At 44.2% G+C, this 14123-nt stretch overlaps 2 protein-coding genes across 3 annotated transcripts; both read left to right on the forward strand.

Annotated features, from left to right (window-relative positions):
• Window positions 1-2578: 2578 nt before the first annotated feature.
• On the forward strand, window positions 2579-7000 carry LOC121554150 (RNA-binding protein 4.1). The gene is made up of 4 exons (XM_041867613.2): window positions 2579-2679; window positions 3483-3918; window positions 4240-5067; window positions 5312-7000. Exons 2-3 carry the CDS (start codon window positions 3507-3509, stop codon window positions 5049-5051), a joined length of 1224 nt encoding a protein of 407 aa, XP_041723547.1. The 5' UTR covers window positions 2579-2679; window positions 3483-3506; the 3' UTR covers window positions 5052-5067; window positions 5312-7000.
• On the forward strand, window positions 6794-11723 carry LOC121554149 (RNA-binding protein 4.1-like). 2 transcript variants are annotated; one of them, XM_045214507.1, is made up of 4 exons: window positions 6794-6881; window positions 7513-7937; window positions 8421-9309; window positions 11056-11723. In XM_045214507.1, exons 2-3 carry the CDS (start codon window positions 7526-7528, stop codon window positions 9287-9289), a joined length of 1281 nt encoding a protein of 426 aa, XP_045070442.1. In that variant the 5' UTR covers window positions 6794-6881; window positions 7513-7525; the 3' UTR covers window positions 9290-9309; window positions 11056-11723. The 2 variants fall into 2 exon arrangements, with proteins under 2 accessions (XP_045070442.1, XP_041723546.2); XM_041867612.2 differs by having other exon boundaries at window positions 6809-6881; window positions 7516-7937.
• Window positions 11724-14123: the final 2400 nt, after the last annotated feature.

A 14123-nucleotide genomic window follows, 5' to 3' on the forward strand; every position in this document is an offset into this window, starting at 1 on the left:
TTCATTATAGGGCCCTTTGTACAGTTAGTTAATAAAAATGTCATCCTTTTTTATCCACTTGTAACAAGAAAATGAAACAAGATCAGAATATTTCCTATACAAAGATTATTTACAACTGTATTATGAAATTGGTAAGCTTATGTAAAAACATGACATGATGCATAACTTTATTATTGATGTAGTATCTCGATTGAACAGACGGGGGCTCCTTTGCTTATTTTTGATCCCCTTGATTGCGTCACACACTTCCTAAACAAATGGGGGAAAGAATTGTGAATTGTTTCGCTCTCAAGAAAAGGGCACCATTGAAAGGAGTGATTACCGGGGTAGCAGTAAATGTAAAAGTTGACAAACTGAAGGGGAAGATTCCCGGTGTTTGTGATGCTCGTCGTTTGGTGCGACGCAAACAGGGTGGCGAGAGTGGGGAAACAGAAGAAATGTCCCGTGCGAGAGAGGCAGGTTGAGGTTTCTAGGGTAAGAGTAGTATAGAAGTTGTCATATGCTGAGGCAGTGAAGAAAGTAGAGGAAGATGGGTCAAGGGGGAGGAGTAGTGAGAGTAGTAGGTACAGTTGAAGTCGGAAGTTTACATACACCTTAGCCAAATACATTTAAACTCAGTTTTTCACAATTCCAGCCATTTAATCCTAGTAAAGATTACCCGTCTTAGGTCAGTTAGGATCACCACTTTATTTTAAGAATGTGAAATGTCAGAATAATAATAGCTTTTATTTCTTTCATCACATTCCCAGTGGGTCAGAAGTTTACATACACTCAATTAGTATTTGGTAGCATTGCCTTTAAATTGTTTAACTTGGGTCAAACATTTCAGGTAGCCTTCCACAAGCTTCCCACAATAAGTTGGGTGAATTTTAGCCCATTCCTCCTGACAGAGCTGGTGTAACTGAGTCAGGTTTGTAGGCCTCCTTGCTCGCACACGCTTTTTCAGTTCTGCCCACAAATTTTCTATAGGATTGAGATCAGGGCTTTGTGATGGCCACTCCAATACCTTGACTTTGTTGTCCTTAAAGCCATTTTGCCACAACTTTGAAAGTATGCTTGGGGTCATTGTCCATTTGGAAGACCCATTTGCGACCAAGCTTTAACTTCCTGACTGATGTCTTGAGATGTTGTTTCAATATATTCACATAATTTTCCTTCCTCATGATGCCATCTATTTTGTGAAGTGCACCAGTCCCTCCTGCAGCAAAGCACCCCCACAGCATGATGCTACCACCCCCGTGCTTCACAGTTGGGATGGTGTTCTTCGGCTTGCAAGTGCCACCTTTTTCCTCCAAACATAACGATGGTCATTATGACCAAACAGTTCTATTTTTGTTTCATCAGACCAGAGGACAGTTATTTGTCCCCATGTGCAGTTGCAAACTGTAGTCTGGCTTTTTTATGGCGGTTTTGGAGTAGTGGCTTCTTCCTTGCTGAACGGCCTTTCAGGTTATGTCGATATAGGACTCGTTTTACTGTGGATATAAATACTTTTGTAGCTGTTTCCACCAGCATCTTCGACAAGGTCCTTTGCTGTTGTTCTGGGATTGATTTGCACTTTTCGCACCAAAGTACGTTCATCTCTAGGAGACAGAACGCGTCTCCTTCCTGAGCGGTATGACGGCTGCGTGGTCCCATGGTGTTTATACTTGCGTACTATTGTTTGTACCGATGAACGTGGTACCTTTAGGCGTTTGGAAATTGCTCCCAAGGATGAACCAGACTTGTGGAGGTCTACAATTTTTTTTCTGAGGTCTTGGCTGATTTCTTTTGATTTTCCCATGATGTCAAGCAAAGAGGCACTGAGTTTGAAGGTAGGCCTTGAAATACATCCACAGGTACACCTCCAATTGACTCAAATTATGTCAATTAGCCTATCAGAAGCTTCTAAAGCCATGACATCATTGTCTGGAATTGTCCAAGCTGTTTAAAGTCACAGTCAACTTAGTGTATGTAAATTTCTGACCCACTGGAATTGTGATATATTGAATTATAAGTGAAATAATCTGTCTGTAAACAATTGTTGGAAAAGTTACTTGTGTCATGCACAAAGTAGATGTCCTAACCGACTTGCCAAAACTATAATTTGTTAACAAGAAATGTGTGGAGTGGTAGAAAAACGATTTTTAATGACTCCAACCTAAGTGTATGTAAACTTCCGACTTCAACTGTATGTACCAGAACAGAGGGATAGGCCATCGAGTGATATATGTTTCAGTAAAATTGGATTTTTAGCATTTATAGCAATGGTTATTAATTGTACTGCAGGGATGGAACGTAAGTCGAAGAAAATTGAGGTTGTGGTGGCAGCTGCAGAGAGGTATTTGGGTGTGCGAGACTTGACAGAAGAGTTACAGGGAGTGTTAAGTGGTGATGTCCTATCATTTCAGGTGGAGGGCATTAGGTAGGAATTAATCTATTTAAATAGTGGAGTAGGGTGGTGTTAATTATTAATAATATTTTGTGAGTGTCGTGTTAGATGGTAGGGTATTTCTTTATTTTTCAAGCAAAATATAAGTTAGTTGTACTCCAGTCTAGTAGGTGGCGGTAATGCAACAAATTGGATGCCAACCGCCGTTAAACCTCATCGAAGAAGAAGAAGTCACACACTTCCTAAAATAATCACGGCGCCATTTCAGAATTCATTCATTGGCATTTGCTGCTTAATTCGTTATTCAGGTAAGGGACATGGTGGAAGTTGACATCTCAATTAGTGTTGAATTGTATTCAACAAGTTGCTAAAGGGAGGACTAAGATCTCCTGTACGATATTATCAAGATGTGGTGTGTTTTGTTTGACCAGAAGTAGTAGTAGTAGTAGTAGCTAGCACCATGCAAACGTTTCTTGCAACAAAAATTAATAAATATATATAGTAACTAGTTAACGAAGACCAAGCTAGCTTGCTTGGTTATCAACACCATTTGAATTTCAGTTGGAGGTTTTAGAGTGTGTCAGCCAGGTTAACAGAACAGGTAGCTAGCTAAACTAGCTAAGTTAGTTCAGACAGAACAGGCAGCTACTAGCTAGCTGACGTTAACGTTAGCTGGCTAAAGAAGTGAGGGTATTTCAACTTTTTATAACTACGGTGGACTTACGAAATTAGCTGCAAGATAAAAATATAAAATACAACGTCATCTTAATAGCCATGAACGATTGAATGGAAGTTATCAATACTAACGTTAACTAGTTAACTTTTCTATTTGGCCTGGTCAGCTAGCTGGTGAAGTAGCTAGCGGTAGGTAACTAGATAACATTAGCTAGGTAAGTTTGCTAGCTACTACGTCAGATAGCTTGATAACTTATTCTCTTTTGACATTTTAATAAAGTAGGCCTTTATTCATATAACATTAGTTATGAAAGTTAGCTGTCTTTCATAGCTAAGTTTGGACCTGGTGTTTTTCTTCAAGCTTCACACATTTGAAATTGACTTGGTAAACAAACATATTAAACAAAAACAAACAACTGCTTGTCTCTCCTTCCAGGAATAACACAACACTGATTTGAAGATGGTGAAAATCTTCATTGGCAATCTTGACTCCGGCACCACGGTGGACGAGCTACGCACTCTCTTCTCCCAGTATGGCAAGATCTCAGAGTGCGACATCGTCAAGAACTTTGGCTTTGTGCACATGAACAACAAAGCAGAAGCGGAGGAGGCTATCAAGAACCTCCACCACTACGAGCTCAACGGGGAGCAAATGAACGTGGAGATGAGCCGCGGCAGACCAAAGTCCACCACCAAGCTGCACGTCAGCAACATCCCAGAGGGTTGCACCAACGAGGAGCTGAAGACCAAGTTTGAGGAGTACGGCCCTGTGGTGGAGGCTGACATAGTGAAAGACTACGCATTTGTCCACATGGAGTCTGTGGATGATGCCATGGAGGCCATCAGGAGGCTGGACAACACAGCCTTCCAAGGTGAACCCGCTTGCAGGGGAGAGCAGATAGTCTGTGCTCTCCGTAGTTACAGAATACACTTCCCTTTAGATTGCATAAAGATTGTAACGTGACGCCGAATATCATTTTGGTTTAATTCTCTGAGGTTAATGAATATGTAATGGCACTGTAAAGTCGTGAGTCTTTTTCGTGATTATTTTATCCGGTTTCAACGTAACAGTGCAGGTGAACCAATTGATGCTAATATAAGTATTTGCAATGAGGAAATAACAGTCGTTAAGCAGCAGTGGTGTGCGTGTCAGAACCCAACCGTCTCATGCGTCTCTTCTCTCTCCTCAAAAGGCAAGCTGATGAGCGTGCATCTGTCCACCAGTCGCCTGCGCACGGTCCCGGGAATGGGAGCTCAAACTGGCTGCTATGTCTGCGGGAAACAGGGTCACTGGTCGAAAGACTGCCCGAACGGCAGTCAGAACGGCGGTAGCTATGGTGACCTTGGTGAACGCCCCAGGGGTGGCCTAATGAGGGGCCGCGGCAGGGACTTCCCACGGGGTCCCCCGGGTTTCAGCAGGAGTGGCGACAGATACCCGAGTGGCTACGGGATGTCCCCAAGAGCTGCGGCATCCTATTACATGGGCGGGCTAGGGTATAGCAGAGCGTCCAGTTACCTGGGGGGGCCGCCTCTTCCCCCTCTGAGCCGTAGGCCTAGCTATGGCTCTGCTCGGGAGTACAGCGCCGAAGCCAGGGATCGGTACAGCGGCAGGCTACCGAGCTCTTATCCTGAGAGAGCATCGGCCTATGAGCGAGACCGCTACAGCAGCCATGTTGACTATTACGAGAAGTACAGGGCACGGCCATACGGCTCAAGCTATTTTGAAGAGCGCCGCCTTGGCTATATCCCCCCTCCCCCCTCTTCCTCCCTCTCAAGGCTCTCCTCTAGTGTCGACCTGTACGAGCGTCGGCCACTACCACCATCCTCGGCGGCCGCCTCGTACTACTTGCGAGACCGCAGCCCGATCAGACGAGTGGCCGTCACCTCTGACAGCTATGGTTATGAGCGTTCGCGGCTGTCCCCGGTGTCCTCCTCCAGAAGCTCCTCGTACGCCGTCCCGCAGGCCAGGGACCCTTACACCGATCGGACACGCTATGCTTACTGAGCTACACACTGCCAAGGTGAGCCAACCAACCAGGAGTACTGGCCCATTGCTCTGTGTGTTCTGAGTGACATCTGGAATGGTGCGTGCCATTGATTTTAAAACGACTACATGATGATGACAGTGGGGGCTGGGAACTGTAGACTCGTGTTCATCCTAATATTTCTTCAATGAAGAACAGAAACTATGTCCCCCCTTCACAGTGCTTTTAAACCGTAAAACACAATCCCATTCTCAAAGCGAATGCTCTGCTCTTTTTCTAGGTGTGTATGACCCGTCGGACCTTTCCTTTGCTACCATTCCTCCTCCGAGCTGCATGGTTCCATCGAGCTGTGCCACATGCCGCAAACAAACCTTTCGTGACTCGGAATGTGATGGCACGAGAGTGATGCGGGCGGAAATCGGCATGTGCATCTTCCTGGCACCAGTGTGCCAGCCGTCGGCAGATGAAAAGTCATCTCAACTAACTAATCAATCCATACTCAAGTCCACATACTTCCTTTATTTTACAATTGTCACTTACAGGGACTGTTGGCTATCTGAAACCACAGGTCTGGCATATACAGTGTGATGTTAATACTAGCTTAACTATACCGGCTTTCCACTCGCTTTGTTAGTTTGCGTGTCGATTTATTTTTTAATTTTATTTTTAAGAATCTCCTCAAAGCAAATTGGCCACTGAATTTGGCACATTTACATTTTTCGTATTGAGGTGACCATAGTTTAGAGCTTCCTCCTTTTTGAGGAATATATATTTTTCATTCATTTAATCGGTTTGTTCAGATATTAATTACAAATTATAATCTCATTCATGCCATGTATAACTCAGTCATTCAACCACGTTTTTGTTTTGAATTTGCCCTGGTAATACAAATTTAATAGACAGGTATGAATATTTGTGCAATTCCTGCACTGGCTTTGAGAACAAGGACTTTCATATGTTCACGTACATCTGTTTTCAAGAGGACATTCCACTTAGTGTCGAGTAAATCCTGTTGTCATACTGCTTTTGCTTAGAGTTGCTATCTGCTGTCACGATGACATTATCATTATCCCAAAACAAACATTCCAATTTGTGTCAGTTGATTTGCTTCATCAGTAATATCTGCCTATGTCTCCTAACCAAAAAGAAGCATTCAGTTTGTACTCATTTGAACAGTGAGCATAGCATGTACTTCCAAATGTACTCTTCTTGCGTAATTCGGAAGGCCCAATCTGATATACACCAATTCAAGAGGATAAAGCAATATCATAAATATTGTTTTCTAACAGTAGAAGTTTTAATAAATCAAATCGATCTGTATTCATTGAATATTCATTGCTACTTGACATAAACATGTTGAATACAGCAAATAACATTAGCATAACTCAGGGCTATGACATAATAATTGAGATAAGGGGATCTTGTCTTAATCACTTTCTATGGGTGCCTTTATAGCTAAGTTATTCTGGGAATTGTTGTAGTTTGTATATTTCCTACAGTCAAAGCGTGTACGTTTTTTGCGTTTAATTTCTTAATAAACCCAAAAGTATTTTGGTGCGATTTATTTTAAATGTATGCTCTCTTCAGCCTTTATCCAGACTTGATCCACATCTACACTTGATAATGCATTGACATGAATACTTTTCTAATACCTACTAAAACCTGGTAATACTAAATCAAGTATAGTAGGAAAGAAATGCACTTAACCTTCTTTCGGCCAATCAACCGGTCTGATTTCAACGCCCTCCAATCTGGTTTTGCCTTTTGAGAGGACGGGCAGAGATTGTGCTGTGACTAGCAGGCGCGGCGCCATTTCATCCTCGGAAACCAGTGGCATCCCGCCGTGAAAGGTACGAAAGGAGAAAATGTGATCTATCGCTTTATTTTTTATGTGAATTCTGACATTGCATATTGCCGTATGTGAACAGCAAATAACTGAAATAAAGCTATGAAAGATCATATGACCATGCAACGCGTTTCGGATCTATTGTTAGCATAGCATGCTCGTTATGCATGCATATGCAGACAGGTGTAAGAGTTGCCACAAAAGGCAATTCAGAGTCGCTAGCTGTCTTGCACGTTACAAATGACCACGTGCAAATATATGCTTCAGCTATGCTGATCGCTGAAATAGCGACGTCTTAACGTTAGCTTACGAGCCTGAATCATTAGGCCCGCCTGAATGAATACCAATGGACAGCTTGTCTAGTTCCAAACCTCCTGCTAGATACTTCTGACACTGGTGGCAGAGAGAGTAACCAACATTATGATTGGTTAATTGGTCCTGATAATGATCCAATGCATCCACTTGCACTGCACAGTGGATTATTGATAGAGCACATTTATCAAATCATTTGATATTCTAGTAGATAGGTTAATCAATATGCTCTTAGGTTCATAAGACTTCCTGAGCCAAGAGTGTTTTTTTAATCAAGTGATTTCATCTGTCTAATTTCCTCTTCCACTGTTCATATACTGAAGCAGGAGCATCACCATGGTGAAAATCTTCATTGGGAATTTGTCACCAGACACCACGACAGAGGAGCTGCGCTCCCTCTTCTCCCAGTATGGCAAGATCTCAGAGTGCGACATCGTCAAGAACTTTGGATTTGTGCACATGGACGACAAAGCCAAGGCGGAAGATGCCATCAAGAATCTCCACCACTACGAGCTCAATGGGCAGGCCATGAACGTGGAGATGAGCCGCAGCAGATCCAAAGCCTCCACCAAGCTGCACGTGGGTAATATCAACAGCAGCTGTACCAACCAAGAACTGCGGGCCAAGTTTGAGGAGTACGGCCCAGTGGTGGAGTGTGACATAGTGAAGGACTATGCCTTTGTCCACTTGGAGCGTGTGGAGGATGCCATGGAGGCCATCAGTGGGCTGGACAACACGGCCTTCCAAGGTGAACTCACACAGGCAGGGCTTGGTTGGTCGGTGCCCAATGTGGTGTAGGCCCACCCTGGTAATTAGAATGAGTTCTATTCACTAAGAAAAGGTCTTAACAAAACTGATAGGTAAGTCATGGATAAAGGTAAGTGGTGAAAGAGTAAGGCACAGTCAACCGCTATCTCCAAATACATCAAACACATGTTGTACACATTTTTTTAACTTTAAAGTTCAAACCAAAATATGGACTAGATTTTTGTTTGGAAAGACCCTTATGCGTCAGTTGTGGATATATTTTCATATACCTGGATCAGTGTTGCTTGGATAGAACATGGAACAATCGTCAGTGTTTACTTTCAGAGGAGTTCCAAAATGTAGGCTATTAGGGTAGTGTTTTAGTTCATGCCCGGCTTGTATCTTATTCCGTAGATCATGTACATGGATATAGATGGAACAGTTTATTGTATCGTCGTAAACTCTTGCGTCTTTTTTTTTTAAGGCAAACTGCTGAGCGTGAAGCTTTCGACTAGCCGCCTGCGTACTACGCCCGGCATGGGAGAGAGGACTGGTTGTTATCGGTGCGGGCAGGAAGGCCACTGGTCCAAAGAATGCCCGCTCGACACGTTGGGCAACTACAGAGAGGGTGCCGAGCCAAGCTCTGACGGATTTAATAGCGGTGCCCCCAGGTTCGGCGGGGGCAGTCGCGGCGGCCGCGTTTATCAACGGGGCTTCAGTGGCGACGATCCAGGTTACGGTGGCAGCTACGCTTCCGTGCACGACATCGGCAGCAGGGGGTCTGCTTACGGCAGCGACAGTGTACCCGGGTATGACAGGGGCGCGGGCTACGAGAGCGCAATGAGTTACGGTGTCCCGCAAGGTTATGGAATGAGCGCTGCCGAACATAGCATGGCCCGGACATACGCCAGCGAGGCAGCGTACGGAGGCAGCAGCTTGAGCTATGGTGCGATCCCAGCCAACCCAGTGCGCCGGTCATCTTACGAGGACCGGGATCCGTATGGTGTCGTGGACTTCTACAAGAAGTACCGGGCTCAATCGTATGGAGCCAGTTATTTTGAAGAGCGCCGGTCTGTCCCTTTGCCAGCCCCACCTCCCCCCTCCTCGGCCATAATGAGGGAGCGCCTGCCGCCCTCTAGCCTCGACCAATACGAGCGCCATCCCCTCCCCCTACCAGCCCCCATCTCCTCATACTACTCACGCGACCGGAGCCCGATCCGGCGAATCCCTGCTGATGCTGAGGGCTACGCGTACGAGCGCGCGCGCCTCTCCCCGGTGTCCTCCCTCCCCAGAAGCTTGGCTTATGACATCCCGCGGGACCCCTACGCCGAGCGGGCGCGCTATGCTTACTAACCTTTTTCCCACTTGTCCAGGTGAGACCTGTCTAGCTTTCACAGGTTAGCGTGATTTTAAGTTCCTTGGGAACTACACTGAACAAAAATATGAACGCAACATGTAAAGTGTTGATCCCATGTTTCATGAGCTGAAATAAAATATCCCAGAAATGTGTTTACATCCCTGTTAGTGAGTATTTCTCCTTTGCCAAGATTTGCCAAGATAATCCATCCGCCAGACAGGTGTGGCATATCAAGAAGCTGATTAAACGGCATGATAATTACATAGGTGCACCTTGTGCTGGGGACAATAAAAGGCCACTCTAAAATGTGCAGTTTTGTCACACAACACAATGTCACAGATGTCTCAAGTTTTGAAGGGAGCGTGCAATTGGCATGCTGACTGCAGGAATGTCCACCAGAGCTGTTGCCAGATAATTTAATGTTAATTTCTCTACCATAAGCCACCTCCAGTGTCGTTTTTAGAGAATTTGGCAGTACGTCCAAATGTCCTCACAACCGCAGACCACGTGTAACCACGCCAGCCCAGGACCTCCACATCCGGCTTCTTCACCTGCGTGATCGTCTGAGACCAGCCACCCGGGCAGCTGATGAAACTGTGGGTTTGCACAACCAAATAAGTTCTGCACAAACTGTCAGAAACGGTCTCAGGGAAGCTCATCTGCGTGCACATCTTCCTCACCAGGGTTTTGACCTGACTGCAGTTCGGCGTCGTAACCGACTTCAGTGGGCAAATTCTCACCTTCGATGGCCACTGGCAGGCTGGAGAAGTGTGCCCTTTACGGATGAATCCCAGTTTCAACTACCGGGTAGATGGCAGACAACGTGTATGGCGGCGTGTGGGCGAGCGGTTTGCTGATGTCAACATTGTGAACAGAGTGCCCCATGGTGGCAGTGGGGTTATAGTATGGGTAGGCATAGGCTACGGACAACGAACACAATTACAATTTATTGATGGCAATTTGAATGTACAGCGATAACGTGACAAGATCCTGAGGCCCGTTGTCGTGCCATTCATCACCTCATGTTTCAGCATGATAATGCACGGCCCCATGTCACAAGTATCTGTACACAATTCCTGGAAGCTGAAAATGTCCCAGTTCCATGGCCTGCATACTCACCAAACATGAGTGTGTTCCAGTTCCGGCTAATATCCAGCAACTTCGCACAGCCATTGAAGAGGAGTGGGACAACATTCCACGGGCTACAATCAACAGCTTGATCAACTCTATGTAAAGGAGATGTGTCGCGCTGCATGAGGCAAATGGTGGTCACACAAGATACTGACTGGTTTTCTGACCCAAGCCCCTACCTTTTTTAAAAGGTATCTGTGTGACCAATCAATGCATATCTGTATTCCCAGAAATCCATAGATTAGGGCCTAATGATTTTATTTCAGTTCACTGATTTCCTTATATGAACTGTAACTCAGTAAAATCTTTGAAATTTTTGCATTTTATATTTTTGTTCAGTGTAGTATTAATGTCAACACTGGGTGTTTGATAGTTTCTCTAGGTAATGTCCTAGTTTAGTCAGGTTTTCTGTCTTGACATAGGTTGATAAGGCTGACGCTATCAAGCTTGTTGATCGAGTAGGAGAGAATGCATGCCGTATAACTTTTATTTTTTTAGTTATTTAGCAGACGCTCTTATCCAGAGCGACTTACAGTAGTAAATGCATACATTTTCATACTTTTTCTCCATACTCCAACTTGAATGCATCTTGTGGATGACCGTGTTACTATTTGGTATGCTCTCTTTTCAGGTATCGCGACCGTGTCGTGCTCGGTTGGCCATCTTAGTTCCGTCTCGCTATGCGTTTCGACGTGATAGTGGGATGGATGGTGAAAGTGCATTTAGCTTCACTGTTCGGTATCTGTCTTGTGTGTCAACTGATAGCTTAGTAACGTTTGTATTTCCCCACTGAAAGCAGAATGTACATATAGATTTGAGGTATTTAACAAAAAGCAACCAAGTGCACGTGGTTTTGATTTTAATGTGAGTCCTGCAGTTACAAGTGAAGTAGCAGTAGTTGATTCAGTCATTGCACTTGATTCTAGTAAGCAGTTTTATGCATTAGTGTGATGAATGCAATCATTTGCTAATCACGTTCACCTTCCTTTTAACATGCATCTAAAACCATTAAAACAATACATACAGGTATTGTGAATGAATGTGGAAATAATATTAATAATTAATAATAATAATTCTACTCCACACCAAAGGCAGGGGCCTCAATGGACAAATTATGCATTATGCATGACTATTACTCAAATGTGTTTGAATGAAATATTACACTTTGAATACTTTCTAAAAAATGTATAACATTTCTAAACTGTTGTGTAGGCATGCATATATAACTCAGCAAAAAAAGAAACGTCCCTTTTTCAGGACTCTGTCTTTCAAAGATAATTAGTAAAAATCCAAATAACTTCACAGATCTTCATAGTAAAGGGTTTAAACACTGTTTCCTATGCTTGTTCAATGAACCATAAACAATTAATGAACATGCACCTGTGGAACGGTCGTTAAGACACTAACAGCTTACAGACGGAAGGCAATTAAGGTCACAGTTATGAAAACTTGGGACATTAAAGAGGCCTTTCTATTGACTCTGAAAAACACCAAAAGAAAGATGCCCAGGGTCCCTGCTCATCTGCTTGAATGTGCCTTAGGCATACTGCAAGGAGGCATGAGGACTGCAGATGTGGCCAGGGCAATAAATTGCAATGTCCGTACTGTGAGACGCCTAAGACAGCGCTACATGGAGACAGGACGGACAGCTGATAGTCCTCGCAGTGGCAGACCACGTGTAACAACACCTGCACAGGATCGGTACATCCGAACATCACACCTGCGGGACAGGTACAGGATGGCAACAACAACTGCCCAAATTACACCAGGAACGCACAATCCCTCCATCAGTGCTCAGACTGTCCGCTAAGGGCTGGGAGAGGCTGAACTGAGGGCTTGTAGGCCTGTTGTAAGGCAGGTCCTCACCAGACGTCACCGGCAACAACGTCGCCTATGGCCACAAACCCACCGTCGCTGGACCAGACAGGAGTGGCAAAAAGTGCTCTTCACTGACGAGTCGCGGTTTTGTCTCACCAGGGGTGATGGTCGGATTCGCGTTTATTGTCGAAGGAATGAGCGTTACACCGAGGCCTATACTCGAGCTGGATCAATTTGGAGGTGGAGGGAACGTCATAGTGTGGGGTGGTGTGTCACAGCATCATCGGACTGAGCTTGTTGTCATTGCAGTCAATCTCAACGCTGTGCGTTACAGGGAAGACCTGTTGGATCGGCGGATGAGGGCTAGGGCCATTCCCGCCAGAAATGTCTGGGAACTTGCAGGTGCCTTGGTGGAAGAGTGGGGTAACATCTCACAGCAAGAACTGGCAAATCTGGTGCAGTCCATGAGGAGGAGATGCACTGCAGTACTTAATGCAGCTGGTGGCCACACCAGATACTAACTGTTACTTTTGATTTTGCCCCCCCCTTGTTCAGGGACACATTATTATATTTCTGTGGAACTTGTTCAGTTTATGTCTCAGTTGGTGAATCTTGTTATGTTCATACAAATATTTACACATAATATAATATATAATATGCCATTTAGCAGACGCTTTTATCCAAAGCAACTTACAGTCATGTGTGTATACATTTTTACATATGGGTGGTCCCGGGGATCGAACCCACTACCCTGGCGTTACAAGCGTCATGCTCTACCAATTGAGCTACAGAGGACCACACATGCTAAGTTTGATGAAAATAAACGCAGTTGACAGAGGACGTTTCTTTTTTTGCTGAGTTGATATATATATATATATATAATCAGCCTTATAGGCCCATTCCATCTTGACAAAATCAGTGTTTTAGGAGTGGATTTGGCACAATTTGCCCTGAATGATATGAGAAATATTTATGTTCATTTGTTTCTCAATAAAATCACTCTGAAAAGGAATACTATTTGTCTTTTGATTCATGATTTCTTACCATGTTTTGTTCACTTTCCCCCCATGAACTCTTCTTTTGGAAGGTAGTTTTCGACCTCAAATGTTTCCCCTCAGTATCTCAGCAGCAGCATGAATACATTTTAGTCTGTATTGCTACTCTTAGACTCTTAACATGATAATGGTAATATTATATGACCATGATCTATAGTAGGCTAATTACCACACCTGATAGGATAGGTGGTTAACCCAGGCCAAATCATGTTATAACATACCATTTGGTTAGGCCTACACGTTGGTTTGATGATTGTGCAAAAAAATATTCTGACATTTTGTTTAACATTTTTTATTGTCATGGTCAAATAACTCAGGCATAGATTGGTCACTTTTTTTTTCTAATTTGGAACACAGAAACTAGAGGCCATGAGTAACTTGGTCAAAAACAATGGCACCGATTGGCCTATAGGTGCCACTGTTATAAGCGGTCTTAAACCTTCATATCTGTTGCCCCATTTGACCTAGAGACGTTAACCTTTGTATGTAGCAGAGGCGGCTGGTGGGGGGGGGGAGCTATAGTTGGACGGGCTCATTGAAATGTGCTGGAATGGAATTAATGGAACCGAGTCAAACGTGGTTTCCATATGTTTGATACCGTTCCATTTAATCCATTTCAGCCATTAATATTTTCAGGTCTTGCCATAGATTTTCAAGTAGATTAAAGTCAAAACTGTAACTCAGCCACTTTCACTGTCTTCTTGGTAAGCAACTCCAGTGAAGATTTGACTGTGTGTTCTAGGACTCCCATTCTCGTCTGGTTTTGATACAGTCTGCGATCGAACCCGGGTCTGTAGTGACGCCTCTAGCACTGCGATGCAGTGCC

This window comes from Coregonus clupeaformis, unplaced genomic scaffold (assembly GCF_020615455.1).
Source record: "Coregonus clupeaformis isolate EN_2021a unplaced genomic scaffold, ASM2061545v1 scaf0270, whole genome shotgun sequence".
NCBI classification, from domain to species: domain Eukaryota; kingdom Metazoa; phylum Chordata; class Actinopteri; order Salmoniformes; family Salmonidae; genus Coregonus; species Coregonus clupeaformis.